General features: G+C 46.6%; 1 protein-coding gene across 1 annotated transcript in view; it reads right to left on the minus strand.

Annotated features, from left to right (window-relative positions):
• The window catches only part of NTSR1 (neurotensin receptor 1), a 57969-nt gene extending 39044 nt beyond the window's left edge, over nt 1-18925 (minus strand). Inside the window, exons 1-2 of the mRNA XM_007520372.2 lie at nt 18860-18925; nt 8844-9674 (exon numbers count right to left, since the gene is read on the minus strand). Of these exons, the coding sequence (XP_007520434.2) occupies nt 8844-9614 (771 nt within the window). The 5' untranslated portion in view covers nt 9615-9674; nt 18860-18925. The remainder of the gene's footprint in view (nt 1-8843; nt 9675-18859) is intronic.
• Nucleotides 18926-21644: the final 2719 nt, after the last annotated feature.

A 21644-nucleotide genomic window follows, 5' to 3' on the forward strand; every position in this document is an offset into this window, starting at 1 on the left:
CAAACCCACATCTCCCTACAGACATCTTTCTCTTTTCATTTTATTTGCTAGCACAGAGGGAATTGGGGGGGGGATAGAGAGGGAGAAAGAGAGACACTTGCAGACCTCCTTCAACCCTTATGAAGTCTCCTCCCTGCAGGTGGGGAGCAGGGTAATGTGTGCACTCAACTGGGTGCACCACTGCCACTGCCTCCGAAGGACATTTCAAAGCTTAAATAATACATTACAGGCCATGTTCACTCTTTTAGAGGATAAACCTAACACTAGCAGAACATACATTTACCAAGACAGGGTATTATCCTAGACTACAGTACAAACATTAATAAGCTTAAAGAAGGGAGTTGGGCTGTAGCGCAGTGGGTTAAGCGCAGGTGGCACTAAACACAAGGACTGACATAAGGGTCCTGGTTCAAGTCCCCGGCTCCTCACCTGCAGGGGAGTCACTTCACAAGTGGCTAAGCAGGTCTGCAAGTGTCTGTCTTTCTCTCCCCCTCTCCGTATTCCCTTCCCCTCTCCATTTCTCTCTATCCTATCCAACAATAACAACAATAATAACTACAACAATAAAACAAGGGCAACAAAAGGAAATAAAGAAAGAAAAATAAAAAATTAGAAAATAAGCTTAAAGAAATTGCATAACTATATTCTCTAAACATAATAGAATTTAATTAGAATCAGAAAATAAAATTCTATCCAGAAATAGCTGAGCATCTGGAAATTTAATAGTACACTTGTAAATAGCCCAAAAGTTAAAGAAGAAATCTCAGGAAAAATAAGAAAATCTGCAGAGCAATGCTAGTAGGGTGGGTGGAGGTTCTCAGATTCTAGTGAGGAGCTGGTCTGGTGAGATTGTGAATGAAGACTGAATTACGATATCACTTGAAATTTTTGAAATACTACAAAAGTAGTATTTAGGAGGATATTTATGGCATGAGATGTTTTTAAAGAATATTTATTTATATTATTGACTATATAAATAGAGACAAAAAGAAATTGAGAGAAGAGGGGGTAGATAGAAAAGGAAAGAGACAGACATCTAAACCCTGCTTCACCACTACTGAAGCCATTCGCCTGTAGGTGGGTACCAGCAGCTTGTACCTGGGTGCCTGTGCACTATAATGTGTACACTTAATTAGATGCGTTACCACCTGGCCTCTAGCATTTGATTTTTTTTTTTTTTGTCTCCAGGGTTGTCACTGTCGGTGTTAGCACTACAAATCCACTGTTACTGGAGGCCATTTTTTCTTTTTTAAAAAATAGGCTAGGACGGGAGTCGGGCTGTAGCGCAGCGGGTTAAGTGCAGGTGGCGCAAAGCACAAGCACCGGCATAAGGATCCCGGTTCGAACCCCGGCTCCCCACCTGCAGGGGAGTCACTTCACAGGCGGTGAAGCAGATCTGCAGGTGTCTATCTTTCTCTCCTCCTCTCTGTCTTCCCCTCCTCTCTCCATTTCTCTCTGTCCTATCCAACAACGACAACAACAATAATAACTACAACAATAAAACAACAAGGGCAACAAAAGGGAATAAATAAATAAAATAAATTAAATTAAAAAAAATAGGCTAGGACACAGAAAAATTGAGAGAGGAGGTGAAGATAGAGAGGGGGAGAGAAAAATAGACATTTGCAGACCTGCTTCACTGCTTGTGAAGCGACCCCCCCTTTGCAGGTAGGGAGCCAGATGGGGGCTCAAACCGGGATTCTTGCACCAGTCCTTGTGTTTTGTACCACATGCACTTGACCCAGTGCACTACCGCCTGGCTCCCCCTAGCATGGGATGTTTATAGAAGAAAATAGTTAAGGTCTCAAGTTAATCGTCTAAATGATCATTGTATGCATCTAGAAAAATAAGATAAATTAAGCCTCACGCAAACCTAAAGAAGAAATAAGTAAAATTGGAAGGAGAGGGAGGACAAGGAGGAGGAAGTGGGGGAGGAGAAGGAGAAAAGGAATAGAGAAAAATACAGGAAGCCAAATCATTTAATGATAATAGCAGCACTGGTAAACTCCTAGAGAAGAGAGAAGACCCAGGTCACTAACATCAGAAATGAAAAAGGAGACATCGATACTGTCCTCACAGGCTGTAAGAATGGTAAGTAATCACTACAGCAACTCTGTGTCCCCAACCCTCCCCCCTGAATTGACAACTAAGACACACTGGATCAATTCCTGGAAAAATACAAATTGTTAAAACCTACTTAAGAAAAAAAAAAACCTACTTAAGAAGAAGTGCATAATCTGAATCTCCACTTAGCTACTAAAGGCATTCGATTAGTAATTAGAAACTGTGCACAGAACTACAGGACCAGGTGACTTCACTGAAGAGTTCTACCATTTTTTTTTAAAAGATAGGACAGAGAGAAATGGAGAGAGGATGGGGAGGTAGAGAGGGAGAGAGACAGAGAGACACCTGCAGACCTGCTTTACCACTCATGAAATGTCTTCCCTTCAGGCAGGGAGCAGGGACTCAAACCTGGGTCCTTTCACTTGGTAATATGTATGCTTAACCAGGTACACCACCACTCAGCCCCATACCAAACTTCTAAGGGAGAAATAATGACATTTCTACACAATCTCTTCCAGAAAATGCACAGAAATGAGTAATCCCAACTCAGTGTTGTGAGGTCAGTGTTATCTTGATACCCAAAATGATCAAAGAGGTTAGATGAAAATAAAACCATTGGGGTGCTGAGCAGTGGAACACCTGCTTAAGTAGACACATTGCCATGTGCCAGGACCTGGGTTTGAGACCCCTCCCAACCTTCAGTGGGGAAGCTTTATATGGGGTGAAGTAGGTCTGTAGGTATTTATCTCTTTCCTTTTCTGTCTCCTCCCCTCTTCTCTCTGTCTTATCAAATAAGATTGAAAGAATGAAAAAAAAATGGCTGCCAGGAGTGGTGTATTTGTAGTGTTGGCACTGAGCCCCAACAAATAAAACACTGGTAGAGGTGAAGTATACCTGACCAAGTGGAATTTGTCTTGGGAGTGTGAGGCTGACCCAACATTAAAAGTTAGTCAATATTTTTCACTGACATGAAATTTCTAAAGGAGTCAAATTCATAGAGACAGAAAGTGGAATGGTGGCTTCTAGGGGTTAGGGAGGGATAAATGAGGAATTAGTGTTCAGTGAGGATGGAGTTTTTGTCTAAGATGTGAGAGTTCTAGAGAGGATAGTGGTGATGTCTATATAATATTGTGAATGGATTTGGTGCCACTGAATTGTCCACTTAATAGAACTAGGGCCTGAACTGGTGTACTTGGTTAAGTGCACATATTACTGTGTACAAGGACCTGGGATCAAGTTCCCAGTCCCCACCCACAGGGTGGAAGCTTCACAAACAGTGGACCAATGTTACAGGTCTCTCTCTCTCTCTCTTTCACCTTCTCTATCTGCCTCTTCTCCATTTATCTCTATCCAAAATAAATAAGTATATTAAACAATAAAAAGCATAGTGAAAATTGGAAATTGTATGTATATTGTGTTAGTAAAAATTAATTAATTGCTGCAGTATACCCAGTTGACTCACAAATAAAGAAAAAACACCATATAGTCATATCAATAAATGTAGAAAAAAAAAGAAAAAAATGTAGAAAAAATATCGAATAGTATTCAGTATCCTTTCAAAACTAAAACCTGAGCAAACTTGGAGTAGAAGGGTTCTTCCTAATCTAATTAAAAGCAACAACAACAACAACAAACAAACAAAATAGGGGCAAGGGAGACAACATAATGTTATAGAAGAAGACTTCTATGCCTGAGGCTCTGAAGTCCCATGTTCAATCTTCAGTACTACCATAAATCAGAGTTGAGCACTGCTCTGGTGTCTCTCTCTCTCTCTCTCAAATAAATATTAAAAACCAACCAACCAACCAAGCAACCAAAAAAAAAAAACAACACTATATTCCTTAAGAGAGAAGAAACAATACTGGGAAGCTTTTTTTTTTTTTTCCTGTTCAAGTTCAACATCATAATTGAGCAATAAGTAAGAAAAGAAATTAAAGGTATATAGATTGGAAAAGGATGACATAAAACTTTCTCTGTGCATAGGCAACCAGACTGTCTACACACAAAATCCCATGGAACCTACAAAAGATTTTCTAGGATTAATAGATGTGTTATGATTGCGAATGACAACTTCAATATATAAAAACAAATCATATTTATGTAGAATATCCCTGAAGACAAGATTTATGAAGTAATATCATTGTACAATAGCATCAGACCATGAATATTTAGGTACATCTAGTAAAATTAATGTAGTATCTTGCTGCCAAAACAGCTAATGATAAAGAAATCAGAATGCAAGTGCACAGAGGAGCATGCTATGCTCATGGATTGGGGGCTTGATGGAGAGATGTCAGATCTCCTCACATTGATCTATAGTGTAGATTGACATAATACTAATCAAAATCCCAGCAGGCTTCCAGAAAAATGTTGAAGAGCTCATTAACATTTTTTACATAGTAAACAAAGGAAGGGGAACAGCCAAAACAATTTTGGAAAAGAACAAAGTTGTGAGGCTGTTGCTACTTGAAAAACTTACTCTAAAAGTATGGCATTCTAGGTGGGCAGAAATGGGGGCACTGACACTGAAGGCAGGATGGGTGTGGGTTGCTTGTACTGCCTGTGAGCTCAGCTGAGTGCTGATTAAGGCGCAAGAACACTTCATAGAGAAAACGGTTGTTTTTCTACAAGGGGTACCAGATCATTTTGTGATATACATGCAAAGAGAAAAAAAGGTAGACATATTGTATAGAAAAACCAATCCCAAAAGGGTCATAAATTCAAATACAAAACTGTAAAAATTATAGAAGTTAGCAGGGAAGAAAGCCCTGGTAACACTAGGTTAGGCACAATACCTAGAACACAATCTATGAATAGTTTTGGAGAACTATATATAGTCCCTTGTAGGAGGGTGAAGTGATGGCCACTGAGTAGGGCAACAGTGGCATGAATGATTCTCCAAGAGAAGGAAAAGGCAAGACTCCCAGCTCTGTCCCCAGAGGACCCCTGGACACAGCTCCTTCTTCCCTTGCAACCTTCTGTAACCTGAACAAGTTTCAAACTGCAGAAAAGCTGCAAGAAAAGTAGAGAGCTATTCTCTACTCCTTTTCTAGATCTGCTGATTTTGTTTGTTTGGGTTTACCTCCCACATACTCCTCCTTGGATGTATCCACTTGGGTGTGTTTTCTGAATTGCTTGTGGGTGGTTGAAGGCATCTCATTTCTAGACCTCTGAATACCTAACTCCTTGTGTCTTTTGTAAGACAGGGACCTCTATTGTTTCAAAACCAAGAAACAACTTTGAAGTTGCATCACCATTTAATCTACAGAATGCATCAGCCTAGGTCTGGAATTGTCTTCCTTTCTGACCAGAGCCATGTCAGTGTTGCCTCTTTACCGCCCTTTACCACTCCTCAGATTGTCTTGATCTCTTATGGCCTGTGCATGCCCTGAGATCAGGCTGTCTGACTGTAGAAGGTTCCTTGATTTATGGGACTAAGTGATATGGATTGAGGGTCCTCGTTTTGGGCAGGGACCCCTGAGGAGCTCCTGTGTCCTCAGTGCATCCCAGAAGAAGGCATATGGTGTCAGTTTGGGAGTCATTTATTTTGGTGTCTGCTATGTTTCCCTTTATAATGTCATTTTTGTGACAACCTTGTCACCTATCAAACTTCACTTTCTGGTATTAGTGCCACCAACGCCCAGTTGGTTAGGCTTCCAGAGCCTGTGCTCATGGATTGTGGTAGGTGAAAGAGCAGGAGAGTCAGGGTACCATCACCAGGCCAATGTGTGAGCTCCCACAGTATTCAGACCCTGCCCCCCAACATCCTTCCTGGACATAGGGGGTGCCCTTGGAACCCCAGGGAGAGGTCATAGGCAGCTGGTACCCAGGATACATACAGATCATAGCCTAATTTCACTAGAACTCATTTCTTCCCACTGTGTGGAAACAGGTCCTAGCTTCCTCACCCTCTATGGAGGCTGGGTCCTTAGATGCTGCCTGGCCTATGGTGTGAACTCAGCAGGTGGATGTGTGAGCTCCCACAGGACTCAGACTTCACCCCCAACTTCCTTCCTGGACTGACCAGTGTCTCTGAGCTCAGGCCCATCCTGTGAATAGTGTTTCTGTTTGAGCTGAAGGTGAAAGAGTTTCTTGGGAAGAGGAACAAAGGGGCAGGGTCCTGGGTTTTGAGGCTGGCAAATGATTCAGAATGGTGATAATAACTGGAGGCACAGAGAACCACAGACCAGGAGCTTGCAGCTTGGGGGCGGGGGAGAGAAGGCCTTTATGAAATGGTTTGCAGTGATGCAGCTACTGAATTTAGCCTCCTTTTTCCTATGCAAGGTATGCTGGGTTGGGAGAGGTTGCCTTGACCTGGGAGCAGTCAAGACCCCCATCTCTCCGGGTAGGGTTATGTGCTCTCAGGAGACACAAGCTTTCCTACTGCTGGAGCATCATGACTGCATATACTGCACAGCCAGCAGAAGCAGCTCTCAGTGGAGGAAGCCCTGCCCTGAGGATTCTACAAGTCACTAGTGAGCACTGTTTGTGAGGCCTGGATGCAGGTCCCAGGTGTTCTGGCATGGCCACAGCACTGAGTTTTGGGACAGCCACTATCCTAGAGGTTTCTGTTTAAGCACCTGCTAAGAGAAGCAGGGCCATAGTCAGGTTTTGGATTCTGAGAGCCCCTTGCCTCCTCTCAGTGGGCACAGATACTCTGGTTTGAGGCAGAAGAGGAGACCTCTAGATCTCCTTCTGTAGCTGACAGGGCACCGTGCAGGAGTCAGGCATAGTCTCTGTGTGTGCTTATGTACATGTATAGTACCTGTCCCTCTGTGCTTGAATGCTTGTGTGTGTCTGTATGTGGATGCTGTTCCCCAGGCTCTTACTCTGGGCACTCCTCCCATAACTGGGAAGATGAGAGTCCACACAGGGACAGCGCATGTCCAGGAAGCCAGAACCCTGACTACTCCTGACGTGGCCCTGGTGCTTACAGCTGGTGGCGTAGTTGTGACTGATGGAGGTACAGAAAGAGGAGGCGGCAAGGCCAAGGCCGTACTGCTCCTGTGGGGATGTGTATGTAAGTGCACATCCTGCATGCAGAACCCTAACAGGCCTGACTGAATCAGATGGCAGAGCACACAATCAGCCCAGCAGTGGCTCCTAAGCCAGCAGCCTGTCCTTTAAAGAAGAATAGACCTTGATCTTTCAGGCAGTGACACAGAATTAGGGTCTGTCCACATTCTGTGCTCACACATCAGCCAAGAGGACAACATATTGGGCCACACCAGCCTTGTAGGGCACCAGGATGCAGAGCCTGGACATTGAGGGAGGCAGGGTGATGGTCTCAGGTGGGACCCATAGAGGGTGATCTCTCACTGTGCCTCTTCCTTGAGCAGGGAGAGGACTGGAGAGCAGAGCTCCCTCAGCACCATGTAGCTATGTGCAAGGAATTCTTTGTACAGGAGACACCTGTAGCCATGAGTTCTTAGAGTGACATGGGGACAGGAGCTTAATTCTGACACTCTGACACTTGGGCTTCTTGTGCAGACGGAGTGTTTGCCCACATACAACCTGCCTACACACCCATTGTACAGTACACAGGCACACCTGACACAGCACACCTAGTGCTCCTGGCACATCCTGGCTTCCAAGGCAGCAGTACACACTGTCCTGGAAAGACTGATGGGTCTAGTGTGGAAGGACAGCCAGACAAGGACAATCCCATTCTGAGCTCCTCTTCCCACTAAGCAGAGCACATGAAGGCCCCACCCAGCCCCTCAGTCCTGGGCCTTCCTTATCTACGCATGGAGAAACTCCTTGCCCTTCTGTGGCTACCCTGCTCCTGGGCCCCCACAACAATCTAAGTGGCATTTCTGCTCTGACTTCCTCTTTTTGGTATCGAAAGCTCAGGGCCATTGCCTGGCTGTCCATGCCAATACAGCCTTCTCCTCAGGACTGAACCCCTGACCCCCTTCCAGTCATCTTCTCTTAGTGACTCTTAGAGAGGATCCCTCTGGGTTCCTTGACTACCCTCAGACAGTGACACTGTGGACACAGAAGTAGGATCACTTCCCTGAGGTTAGCCTGCTTCATCTTATTCTCCTTTCACAGGCCCCCATCTGCCACCACGCCCAACAGAGACACCACCCATCCAACCAGAGCCTCTTGAGAGCCTCTCAGCACAGGTGTGCAGGCCCCTGTCCCATTTTCCTGAATCCTCTCCCTTCTGAAATCAGAGCTTATTTCACAGAAGGGGAAACCAAGGAAGAACTTAGTATCTGGCTGGAGATGGCACTCAGCACATCTGTTTCTCAGTGTGGAGACAGGACAGCCAGGGCTCTGAATAATCCACATATGCATATGGAGCCAGCCTCTTGGGGGCACAAGGCCTTTTGAGGAGCTGATAAGAGGGGTCTCTCACAGGTTGGTGACATCAGCATACAAGTGTCCCTCACATCTCAGGAAGCCTACAGATGTCAGAGGCCCAACTGGAAGTCTGAGCTCATTGCTCTGAGGTACCAGCTGCCTTTAGCAGAAGGAAGGGGTGAATTAGGGGATTTATGACCAAGTAGCCTTGCACTAAAAAATGGAAAGAAGTGGGGGTCACGCTGTTCCTGAGCTCTCCCCTTCTGGACTTCTTAGAGTAAACACTTCTCCATCTCCCTGAGCTCAGGGATGACACAGACCGGAAGCTACTGTTGGGGTGAGGGAAGTAAAAGTCTCAGACCTCCTTGGGGGATGGATGCATGACCATATAGCCACCAGGTGAACTTCTACCAGGTGCCCTCTAACTCCTGTTTCCTCCCAGCCATTTTCTACACCCAGAGGCTGCTCACCTGGATGACGATCTTGATGGTGGCAGTGCCCACGATGGGCGTGCACACCAGGCCCCCAGGGTGCTGGCCGTCATCGCTTTGGTTCTGCTGGCCCATGGTGAAGAGCATGGGCACAGCCAGTAGGCCTGAGGCCAGCCAGATGGCGCTGATGAACTTCTTGGTGCGGCTGCGGGACATGAGGGTCTTAGCTTTGAAGGGATGGCAGATGGCCAGGTAGCGCTCCACACTCAGGCTGGCTACGTTGAGGGCGGTGGCATAGGTGCAGGCATCCCGCAGGAAGTAGTATCCCCTGCAGACGGCGTCCCCGAAGGCCCAGGGATGGTGGACCCAGATGAAGTTGTACAACTCCACGGGCATGGCGAGCAGCAGGATGAGCAGGTCTGAGGCTGCTAGGCTGCCCAGGTGGTAGTGCACAGTGCTCTGCAGGTTCTGCAGTGACTTCTTGCGGGCCAGCGTAAAGGCCGTCACTGCGTTGCCCACCGTGCCCACCACAAAAAGAACCAGGTACACTGCTGTCACCAGCACCTTGGAGTAGATGTCAGTGTTCACGTCCAGGTGGCTGCTGGAAGTCGCCCTCACGTGCTGGGTGTTTAAGTCCAGCTCTCCTCTAGGGGTGGCTACCAAGCTTTCTGACACGTTGCCCGTGCGGTTGACCAAACCCGCGGCCAGCAGCGTTGCGTCCAGCAGCGCTAAGTCCAGCCCCGACGGCAGCAGGAAGGAGTCAGCAGTCTGCCGGCCGGGGGATCCTGGGGTCGAGCTGTTGAGGCGCATGGTGCTTGCTTACCTGGGTGCTGGGCTTCAGTCGGCACCTCCCGGCTGGGGTGGGCACGTCTCAAGGCCGAAAGAAGTAGAGGGATCGGGGAGGAGAGCGAGTGGTTAAAGATGAGCCCTCAGCGTCCGACACCGACCACCCCAGAGCGCACGGTGCTTGCACTCAGCCGGGGCTCCACCGCCCCTCCCAGACTGCTGCGGTTTCCCCGGCTCTCCAGTTCCAGCGGTTCCGCCTGCTCTCCAGCCCCGGGTCCCCTGGTCCCTGCTCGGCAGCGCCTTCTCCCGCCGGCTGGCGTGCGCGGGGCTAGTCTGTGTGCGGAGCGGAGCGGAGCTCAGCACAGCTACAGGCACTGTAGCTCACTCCCTCGCTCCCGCGCTCTCCCCGCAGCCGCGCCCCGCCCTCCCGGGCTCCGCGTCTCCTCTGAGCGGGCGGCCACCACTTGCCCCACGGCTAGAGACCGTGGGGCTGGCGGGGGGAGGCGGCGGGCCCTGCCTAGCCCCGATTGCTGGGCTGAGTGTAGCTCCTGAGTCCTAGGGGCAGTGACACTTGGGCGAGTACCCCAGTGGGTGGGTGTAGCGGCTGGGGAACGTTGGACACAGACACCCCACCTCAGCGAGCACACTCTCCCTTCCCTGCTGTTTCCTACCTCCCTCTTACTCCTCCGGGACTGACCTGCTCTCTCTCCGCCCCCCCCCCCCAGCTTTCTCAGCTGGGGAAGGGGCTATGGGGAGGGCGGGGCGGAGGAGGCTTCCTGCTGCGGTGACTGGGTGCTCCCGCTGCAGCTGCCTGGGCCGCCCCTCCCTCCTGGGGTGTCCAAGGATGCCTGAAGCTGCTTGTGGGGAGGGAGGGGGATGGGAGGTTGGGCTCTAGCACAACTAAGTGGTTCTGCATCTGGCACCCTGAGGTGGCATTGTGTCCAGTGGGTGCCAGTGGGCATGTTCTGCCTCCCCCGTCAGTAGAGGTGGTCAGCAGAAGTCATCCTCAATATACTTTGAAGCCCAGGAATATAATGTCTCCATTTCTATCCAACCCCCCCCCCCCCCGCCCCCTGAGATTGCTTTGACAATTAGGGATATTTTGTGGTTCCAAACAAATTCTAGCCGTGCTTATGCTAGTTCCATAAAGGATGCCATTGGAATTGCGATAAAGATGGCACAAATATCTTTAGTGCTTTGGGCCAAGTGGCCATTCAAACTATGCCAATTATGACAATCCATGAACATGTATTTTCTTCTATCTTTTTCTATTTCTTCTAACAATAACTTACAGTTTATCCATAGGTATCTTATTTATTTATTTTTAGATGTGATTGTGGATTGAAGAAAACACAGGCATAACACCCCAGGATATTGGCTTCAGAGATATTCAGAGATTCAATGCCAGTGGCAATTGAAATAAAAGCAAAGATAAATAAATGTGATTACATCAAACAAAAAAATCTGCACACTGAAAGAAGCTACCATAAAAAACAAAAAAAGTCATCTTATTGAATGGGAAAAATATCTGTACAGAATACATTTAACAAAGGCATAGTAGCCAAGGAATATTTAGAACTTACAAAACTCAACAACAAAAAAGTCGAGTGACACCAGTGAAAAATGGAAAGAAGAACTGAACCAGCATTTCTTAAAAGAAGATATGCAGATGGCCAACAGGCACATCAAAAAGTGCTCATGGTTTTTTGTTACCAGATAAATGCAAATTAAGACAACACCAAGATAGCCCCTCACTCCTGTGAGAATGGCCCACATCAAAAAGACCAAAAACAACAGATGCTGGTGAGGATGTGTATTGTAGATCATTAAGCCAATGAAATGAAATGAAACAAGAAAGAAAACTATGAGATGAAGCATTAAAAAAAAAGGAACTCTTATATCCTCCTTATATCCTATTGGTGGGAATGCAAGATGGTCCAGCCTCTGTGGAAAACAGTGTAGAGATTTTTTTCAAAAAATTAAAAATAGACCTGCCATATGAGCTAGCAATTCCATGGCTTGGTATGTAGCTAAAGAATACAAAAACAGCTAGGGAGTCAGGCGGTAACGCAGTGGGTTAAGTTCATGTGGTGTGAAGCGCAAGGACCAGCATAAGGATCCCTGATGGAGCTCAGGCTCCCCACCTTTAGGGGAGTCGCTTCACAGGTGGTGAAGCAGAGCAGGTTTGCAGGTGTCTCTCTTTCTCTCCCCCTCTCTGTCTTCCCTTCCTCTCTCCATTTCTCTTTGTTCTATCTAACCATGACGACGACATCAATAACAGTAATAACTACAACAACAATGAAAACATCAAGGGCAACAAAAGGGAAAATAAAAAAAGAATACAAAAATAGCTATTTAAAAAGACACATACACACCCATGTTCACTGTGGCAATACTTATAACAGCTGAGATTTGGAGACACTTCAAGTGCCCACTTACATACAATAGATAAAGAAGGTGTATTGACAGTACGCATGTACACAATGCAATGTTAGCTGCAAGGAATAAAGAATCCTTGCCTTTAGCTGCAATGTGAATGGTGCTGGAGGGGATCATGTTAAGTGAAATAAGCCAGAAGAACAAAGACAAATAACCAGATATCTCACTCATATGTAGGCTTCTAGAGAAACAAAATAAGAGACCTTACAAAGTTAAACATAAACAGTCCTTCAGTCTATGATTGTGGATCTGAGGTTACCAGTGGGCATAGGGACCCTGAAAGTCTATGGCATTGAGAAACTAGCACTTTGGGGCTAGGCAAGGTGTGTTAACACACATTTTGAAGACGTGCAAAATGTATCCCTAAAAACATAAACAGTTTTGTAACATAATGTTACCTCAACTAAAAAAATGATGTTATCATAGGTGATCCCAACATATAAAACATGTTAAGAATGTAGCCTTCAGGGGGCTGGGCGGTAGCGCAGAGGGTTAAGTGCACATGGTGCAAAGCATAAGGGCCTGTGTAAGAATCCCAGTTCGAGACCCCAGTTCCCCACCTGCAGGGTGTTGCTTCACAAGTGGTGAAGCAGGTCTGCAGGTGTCTATCTTTCTCTCCTCTGTCTTCCCCTCCTCTCTCGATTTCTATCTGTCCTATCCAACAACAACGACAGCTATAACAATAACAAAAACTACAACAAGGACAACAACAAGGGCAACAAAATGGGAAAAATGGCCTCCAGGAGCAGTGGATTCATAATGTAGGCACCGAGCCCCAGCAATAAAACCTGGAGGCAAAAAAAAAAAAAAAAAAGAATGTAGCCTTCAAAGACAACAAGCATCCTTTTTGCTGGAAGCAAGTGCAGCCAGCTCTGAGGTTGATAGTTGGGGCTGAAATCTGACCTTGTTCTTAGATTTCTGGCATATTGAGCCATCTGTAAAATGGGTGTGTGGCTGAATGACTGCTCAAAGTGGGATGCTACTGGTCAATTATCGCTGAGCATACTGTCTGCACCCAGAAAGCCATGGCAATGTTGGGTCTTTTCACTGAGGGTGATCACCTCTGACACTGAGCACTCTGTCACCAGCCAGTGGACACCGAGTTTGCTCCTTTGTTGGCTAGTAACCTGAGTGGCTCAGGATGATGCCCATAGGAATGGTGCTCACTAGGCGGCTGCTTAAACTCACTGTTTGATTTCTAAAATCCTGACCTTTTGACTAAGCTACCTTCTTTTCAGAGATTCCTTTTTGAGTCAGCCTTGGAGCTTAAAAAAAAATCATAAAAGGCAACTCTGCACAAATATTATGACAAGGCATTTGCTTAGAGCCACAGTGGAAATGTCACCTGGAAGGCAGCAGGCCCTTGCCCAAGGCTCCTTCTAGGCTGGCTTCTAAGCAGGACACACAACTAGAACCTTAAACCCTGAACTGTTTCCCCAGGTAGAACACTTCCCCAACAGCTGAGACACTTTGCAGAAAGTGCACCTGCTCTGAGAGGGTCTAGTCTGGGACCAGCTCTGTGACTGGGCCCATACCTGGCTCCCATGGTGACAGATTGAAACCTGACACAGGATGGAGTTTGGGGAAGCAGGGCTCTGATGCATGAGTGGGCCTAGGCTTGCTTGGGAGATGGGGGCGGATCTGCTGTGCAGACCCTAATGTTCCAAATGTTGCCTGCCAGAGAGTCTTGTCCTATGTGCAGTGGCTTCTGAGCTTCTTGGGAAGCAGGGCTGCAGGGTGTTTCTGGTTTCCTGAGGCCATGTGTGGTTCTGGCTGCAGAGCCACTGAAGTCCAAGTAGCTGAATGAGAGCTACCTGGATGTCCACTCTATAGCTGGAAACTGGCTGGCTCATGGTTCAAGCCTTTCACAGTGCCTGCACTGATTGGTACCCACTGGACTTCTGTTCAGTGAGCGGAAGGGATATGACAATGGTGACCTGGGTGGTGGCACTTGGATAAAGCTTTGGACTTCCAAGCACTCTAGGAGTTCTAGGAGTCACATATGTTCTACTTTCCTCTTCCACTTCTCTCTCTCTCTCTCTCCCCCTTCCTCCCTCCCTCCCTTCCTCCATCTTGCTTATACATGAATTAATGTACAACACCAAGTCCCTTCAACAAGTTTGCAAGTACAAGAGATACCACTAATGAGTGTGAGACCCTTGTACCAGCCTCCGAGGTTCTCAGGCCTGCTTTCTGGGAAGGAGGGAAGTAGCATAATACACCAGGAGGAAGAGAAGCCAAAATGTAGGATAGCATTATAGTAAAGAGGACTTCGCTTTTCTGGCTAAAGAATTCCATCATAAGTGCCGTGGTACATCAGGTTCCTTTCACCTGGAGGAGTGACCCACTGTCCTTGAAGTTCCTTTCTCCTCTGGTCCTTACATATCTTCTGGACAACTCTTACCAGCAAGAATATTCTTACTAAATGACCACAGCAATATACTGTCAGTTATCTATTGTAGCTTAACAGATACTATTTTCATTATCAGTAGTACTGTTCTGTTAGGTTTCTTATGAGGTACAGGTAACTGGGAGAGTGCATGTTTACTCAGAGAAACTAAGGCTATATAAGCACATAATTTGCATAGCTTGGTGGTGGATATTCCTCCCCCCCACTCCATGGCATGGGAGTTGCATATGTGCCAGAATACACAGCCAAGGAAGACTTTAAAAATAGAGCAACACATGCACCAGTGTAAGCGAAGTGTGGGTGCTGAGGGCTGGCTTCCTGACTGTGCTCATGGAACACAGGATGCTGGCAGAGTCCAGGGGTCCAATGCCAGTCTAGGAGGCTCAGCCATCAGGTCACCAAACATCACATCCTGCCCCTACCTTTCCCAATTGGCTGGGCTATGGCCAGCTCTCTGGAATGTGAGTCTGTCCATGGCTGTCAGTCACCAGGGGAGGAGGAGGAGTGAGCGCAAGTGAGAGTATCCACCATAGATGGGGCTTATGTGGAGCGGGATCTGACAAGGTAGGAGGTGGCTTTGAGCTCTAGGCTGGCCAGATCCTGATTGTGGGCTCCAGGGCAAAGCACAAAGCTGACTAAGGTCTAGTTTTCTTTCTTTCTTTTTGTTTTCTTCATTAAAAAAAAAAAAAAAACTATTTACAAAATGGAAATACTGACTCTTAAGACTATAGGATAAAAGGTGTAAATTTCCATACAGTGCTCACCCCCAGAGCTCCATATCCAATCACCTTCTTTGATAGCTTCCATATTCTTTATTCCTCTGGGAGTATGGACCCAGGATCATGGGGTGCAGAAGGTGGAAGGTCTGGCTTCTGTAATTGCTTCTTCACTGAACATGGGCATTGACAGGTCAATCCATACCACCAGCCTCTCTCTCTCTCTTTCCATAATGGGGCAGGGATCTGGGGAGGTAGGGTTCCAAGACACATGGTGGGGTCATCTGCCCAGGGAAGTCAGGCTACATCATGGTATCATCTGGAACCTGGCGCCTGAAAAAGAGTTAAGATACAAAGCAGAACAAATTGTTGACTAATCATGAACCTAAAGGCAAGAATATTGCAGATGAAGATTTGGGGTCTCCATTTTGGAAAAAGCTTGTAGGTCTACTTTAGATATATTGCAGAGGACCCATGACTTTACTAGTTTTTGCCTGTGCCTGACATCTAATATGCAGGTGGACCCAGGTTATTGCCTGGGGAGATGGTATCATAGTTGGAAAAAGGACTAGAAAGCTGGATCAGGGAAGAGAGTAGCTCCCAAATATGGGGAAAGTATATAAATATTGTTAGCTATAAACCCCGTCAATTTGATCTCGGGCCCATAGTCAGCACAGGAACCCACGTAACCTCTGCATCCCTGTATATCTGAGCTCACATTCTATGGTTATAGCTAGGAGCATTCCAGGCTATGTTAGGACCTATCTTCCTCAGGTAGTAGGTAGAGTATATTGTCTAATCTCCCTTTAGAGAATGGAATATTCCCTACCATTATTGATCCACATTGAGGGCAAGGTCCTGTAGGGACCCACAAAAGGGTCCATTATGTTGTTCCTGATAGAGATGACCAGTGACAGTGGCTAGAGGGATCTGTTAGAGGTCTAGGCCCATCATGTCTGTGTGGGAATCCCAGGACTCCCTGACTAGGGCTCCAGGTGATGGGGTGGCCTGGTAGTGACTAAAGAGTCATCATTAAAGTATGCCAGTCTCTTGCCCTTATTCAGCTTTTGTAGTCCTTACTTTGTCTGACAAGGTTAGCTTTGGAGTGATTGAGGGACATATAATAGGAGGTAGGTGAGGAGGGTATCTAGGTCTAAGAAGAAACTGTTTCATTAGGTACTTTAAGGTGTCTTTTTAGGTATTTCTACTTGCTTGCTTCATTTATTGACTCACTGCAAGTTATTGTATACTTTTGCTTTAAGATATGTTTTCCTCTAACTTATGGATACATGTACATATGCCCTATGTCATGGGCCCTGGTCTGTATCTAGGTTGTGAGGTTTTTTTAAGAAGTGTACCCGAAATGTAATTAAGAAGTCCTATAAGCTAGGAAAGGTCTCACTAGAGTAATGAAGCTGAAGGGTTGACATTCCATTCCTGAAGTCTCTGGACACAGCCTGAAGTGAAGCATGCTGAGGTGGTACTTGTTGTATTGATTAGGTTGGGATCAGCAGATGCAGTATCAGTTGGTATGAATTGAGATAAGTATACAGGAAAGTGAGCCCTGCCCTAGAGGTTCCAGGACTGGGAGATGTATGGGCTTTATAGAGAAAGGGGATGGTTCCTGCAGTCTTAGGGTTTAAGAAGGCAATAGATAGTTATTGCTTTACAAGGTTCAGTTTTCTAATCTATAAATGGTGGGTCTGATCTGGGACTGTACGGAACCAATGACAAGACAGGTGACTGTATCCTCAGATCACTGCCCAGTTAATGGCTCTTTAACTCTTTGGGTCTACTCTGCTGTGGCATTGGTGGTCTGAGAAGAGGATGATCAGGTGGGATCATGCACTGAGTCCTTTGGGGGGCATCCAGCTCCACAGACACTTGGCATTCCTGCCTTGCCTGTCCCTGGATGAACTGAGGTGACAGGCCAGAGGGTCAGGAGAGTAGTCATTCTGATTTACCTAGAACTTTTTGGATTTTAGCTGTGGGTCCTGACTGAGTGTTGGGAATAGTGTCCCAGGTTCTGGGGGTCAGTGTCTGCCCTCAGAAGACATTTCTGAAACAGACCCCTACTTTGCCCTTATGACCTCACACCCCCACCCCATGTTCAGCTAGAATCATCACTGACTCACCTGTCCTGGCAAATAGCCACCCCCCCAAGATTCCTTACCACCTGTTGCTTAAGTACCAAGAATCTGACCGGACACAATTCCCAGAGGGCAACTCTGCCTCAAACGTGTGTGTGCATGTGTGTGTGCGCAACAGAGCACGTGTGTGTTTCCTCCAAGCTTTATTTTGTCCCATAGTGTGACTTGGGGCTACAGTTATTCACCAGAAAATACTTCCCATCCTTTGCTGGGAATCAGTGGATAGACCTCCTCTATCACTTCCTGCCATCGTCAGCCTTTGCTGCAGGTTGGAGAGCACTTTGCTGTGGGCACACAACAGCAGCAATTGCAGCGAGACCCCCCCTCCCTTACCCTCTGAGCAGATCACCTTTAGCTGCTCCTGTGGGAGGCTGATGTGGCATGGTGTGAAGTGGGTGTGGGCAGCTGGCACCACAGGGACAGTGGCACTCCTCCTGTCCCATACCTCCCACTGGCTGCACATGGTCCCTGTATGTGTGCATGGTCCCTGAGGACCATGATGCCCACTCCTGCCCTTCCAGAAGCCAGAAGCCAGCAGCATCTTGCCCATACAACACCAACATTTTTAAAAAATATGTATTATTTATTTATTTATTTACAGAGAGAGAACACACTACTCAACTCTAGTTTATGCTGGGGACTAACCTGGGACCTCAGAGCCTCAAGCCTGAAAGTCTTTTGCATAACCATTATGCTGTCTCCCCAGCCCTAACAGCAACATCTCCACAGGATGCTTTCTGGACCATAAGGCCATTGGTTATTGATAGGACATGGGCATCTGCATGTGAAGCCTGGTCACTACCTCTCAGTGTTTGCAGAAAGAGGGTTCAGTAGTGTGTGAGGCTTGGAGGGGGTATATTGAGGGTGGGGAAGCACATATGGGTGGTGCCTTCATGCAGGGAAAGACCTGTTTGACTGGAGATGTTGCTGTTAGGGCTGGGGAGACAGCATAATGGTTATGCAAAAGACTTTCAGGCTTGAGGCTCTGAGGTCCCAGGTTAGTCCCCAGCATCACCATAAACTAGAGTTGAATAGTGTGTTCTCCTCTCTCTGTAAATAAATAAATAATACATATTTTAAAAAATGTTGGTGTTGTATGGGCAAGATGCTGCTGGCTTCTGGAAGGGCAGGAGTGGGCATCATGGTCCTCAGGGAAGGGCCTACAGGCAGGCAGGAAAGGCATCTTTGGGAGACATCATGTGGCATTTTGGGCTCCTAGTTTCTAGAATGGTTAATCACAGCCTGCTTCTGTTATCTATGACCTTCCTGTGAAGTGACCTGACAAGGGAGTAGATGCCTGTCAAAACCACTGTTGGCATCTTCAGAAAAGTGTACTGCCCAGGCACCCTGAGGCCACTCAACCTTGAATCTCTGGGGACAAATAACTGACAAAGGCTGAGTTCACACAGGGGGTGTGAGTGTGAGTGAACAAGCCTGAGTGGTTGTGGAGGAACCAGAGAAGCACAGTGGTGTTTGCTGACGGAATGAGTCCACAGTACCAGACATCTTGCTCTCAGGGCCTTCTGCTTCTCACTGCCTTTGCCCCATACTTACCTACTGGTCAGCGTTCGGTGCTGCAGGCTGCCCTCTTGGCATTCTCAGCCATAGCATAAAGGTATCCAAGAGTGTTGTATTTCAGTGGGTGACAGAGTAGGCCTGGTAGACATGGGGCATCTGGGAAGAGAAGGATGGCAAAAATTGGGGATGGGGGATGGGTGAGGACAGAAATGAGGAGACAGATATGGGAGTGGAGTTCAGCTCCTGGGACCCACTACAGGCTCTATACAGAAACTGAGGGCCAGAGTAGCTCAGTGGCTGTGCTCGTGAAGCACAACCCCCCCCCCCCACCATCCCCTAGAGTCAGACAGAGAAGTGGCTTAGAGAAAGGGACAGGTAGTGGGGACACCATCGTCACACTTGTTATTTCACTCCCGGTTCATAACCCACCTGGAGAGCCTTACTGAGCACTTTCCCAGAATATTTTTTAACAGAACCATTTGTAAGGTGGCAGATGTTGACTCTCCCAGCAGAAGAACGTTTACCAGCTTGGGTGGGACTGAACTAATGTGAAGTCCATTTGAGACACCAAACACTTCAGCAGAGATCAGCAGGAAAAGTTGACATTTTAGAGGATATGGGGGTATGTTAGATTATTTTAGGGAAAGAAGAGAAAGTCCAATTTCCCAAACATGTTTCAGTGTAGCTGGGATTCCTAGGAAGGCTTTAATGGGCCTCTGTTCTGGGAGGTGATTTAACATTTTGTTGCAGCTGTGTGGAAAAGCAGGGGCACTCTGGACAGGGTGGCTTGGAGTTGACCAGAGATCCCTATCCACCCCCCACCCCCCCATTCTGCTTGCACTCCCCAGTCATGTTGGAACTAGGGGCCCTCATTACTGGTCCTCAGGGAAAGGCATTTTCTTTTTGAGATTTGCTCTTGGGCAGAAGACAAACACACAAACAGTACACCCACCACAGAAGGACAAACAATTCCATCTGCTCATTTTGCAGAGAAAAGCCGTGTTTTGTCAGCTCTCATCCTGGGAAGCTGAGAATCTCTGCCTCTTATACATTTAGCAATCTGCAGTTAAGTTTCCCTGGCATGCTTGTGAGTACACCAGGAAGCTGAAGCTGAAAGTGTCTGGTCTGGTTCCTTTTATCAGTTTTCTTCCACTTATTGTCAGTAGAGATGGCCTAGGAGTTCTGGGGTTCTTCAAAGGACTATCTCTCAGTGGCTGGGTTGAGAACTTGCAGGGTCCTAGGGGGGTGGGGTGACAGGGACTCTACCAGGACATGGGACTGGAGCCACCCTCCCTGTCTCCCTGTAGCTTTGGCAGGTGACCCTTTTGGGAGAGATAGTAAGGGGGCAGCTGTGTGTCATCATCCTGCCCTCAATTTTTGAACTTCTCTGCTCCTAGTATGTTTATGTGTGTGTGTGTGTGTGTGGGGTGGCGGTGAGGTTACAAAAAATGATTTTTGAGGGCTACAATTCCTGCCCTCTTTGTTTAAATCAAGAATTTTAGTTGGTGGGGTCCTTTCCTGCTTTGGAGACCAGAGTGATATTAGCCTCATAAGTTGTGTTTAGGTGTGTTACCATTTCTGGAAGAGTTTGAGGAGAATGTGTGTTAATTCTTCTTTGAGAGTTTTATAAAATTCATTAGTATAGCCATCTGGATTGGGGCTTTTACTGTTGGGGAGGCATTTGATTACTATTTCAATTTCTACACTAGTGATTGGCCTTTTAAATTTATTTACTTCTTCTTGTATCAAGGTTGGCAGTTGGTATGACTCTAAGAATGTGTCCATTTCTTCTTAGTTGTCTAATTTATTTCTATGTAGATGTCCATAAGTCATGCATGATATTTTATATCTCTGCTTTATCTGTTGTAATATCTCCTCTTTTGTTTCAGAGTGGTTTTACCATAGCTTTCCCTTGTAATGAGTGTAGCTAGTGATTATCTATTTTATTTATCCTTTCAAAGAACCAGCTCTTGGTTTCATTAATCTTCTGATGGTCTTTTTGTTTTCTGTTTTGTTGATTTTTTGCTCTGATTTTAACTGTGTCTTGTCTCCTGCTGACCTGTTGATCTCTTTGTTGCTCTGTTTCTAGTTGGTTCAGTTGGGTTGTTAGATGGTTTATTAGTGATTTCTCCTCTTTATTAATGTAGGCCTGTATTTCTATGAATTTTCCTCTCAAGACTGATTTTGTTATGTCCCATATGGTTTGATAACTGGTTTCTTCAGTTTCACTGACTAATTTTTAAAAATCTCTTTATTGGGGGTTGGGCGGTAGTGCAGCAGGTTAAGTGCACGTGGCGCAAAGCACAAAGACTTGCGGAAGGATCCCGGTTCAAGCCCCCGGCTCCCCACCTGCAGGGGAGTCGCTTCACAGGCAGTGAAGCAGGTCTGCAGGTGTCTGTCTTTCTCTCCCCCTCTCTCTCTTCCCCTCTCCTCTCCATTTCTCTCTGTCCTATCCAACAACGAACAACATCAACAATAACAATAATAACCACAACAAGGGCAACAAAAGGGGGAAAAATGGCCTCCAGGAGCAGTGGATTCATGGTGCAGGCACTGAGCCCCAGCAATAACATTGGAGGCAAAAAAAATTATTTACTACTGGATAGAGACATAGAGAAATTGAGAGGGGAGGGGAGACAGAGAGATACCTGTAGCCTTACTTCATCACTCATGAAGCTTTCCCCCTACAGGTGGGACCAGAGGCTTGAACCTGGGTCCTAGTACACTATAATGTGTGCACTTAATCAGGTATGCCATTACCTGGCCCCCAATTTCATTGATATAGAGGAAATTCTCAATTTTTTTTTATTTCTTCAGTGAC

This window comes from Erinaceus europaeus, chromosome 1, assembly GCF_950295315.1.
Source record: "Erinaceus europaeus chromosome 1, mEriEur2.1, whole genome shotgun sequence".
Lineage (NCBI taxonomy): Eukaryota > Metazoa > Chordata > Mammalia > Eulipotyphla > Erinaceidae > Erinaceus > Erinaceus europaeus.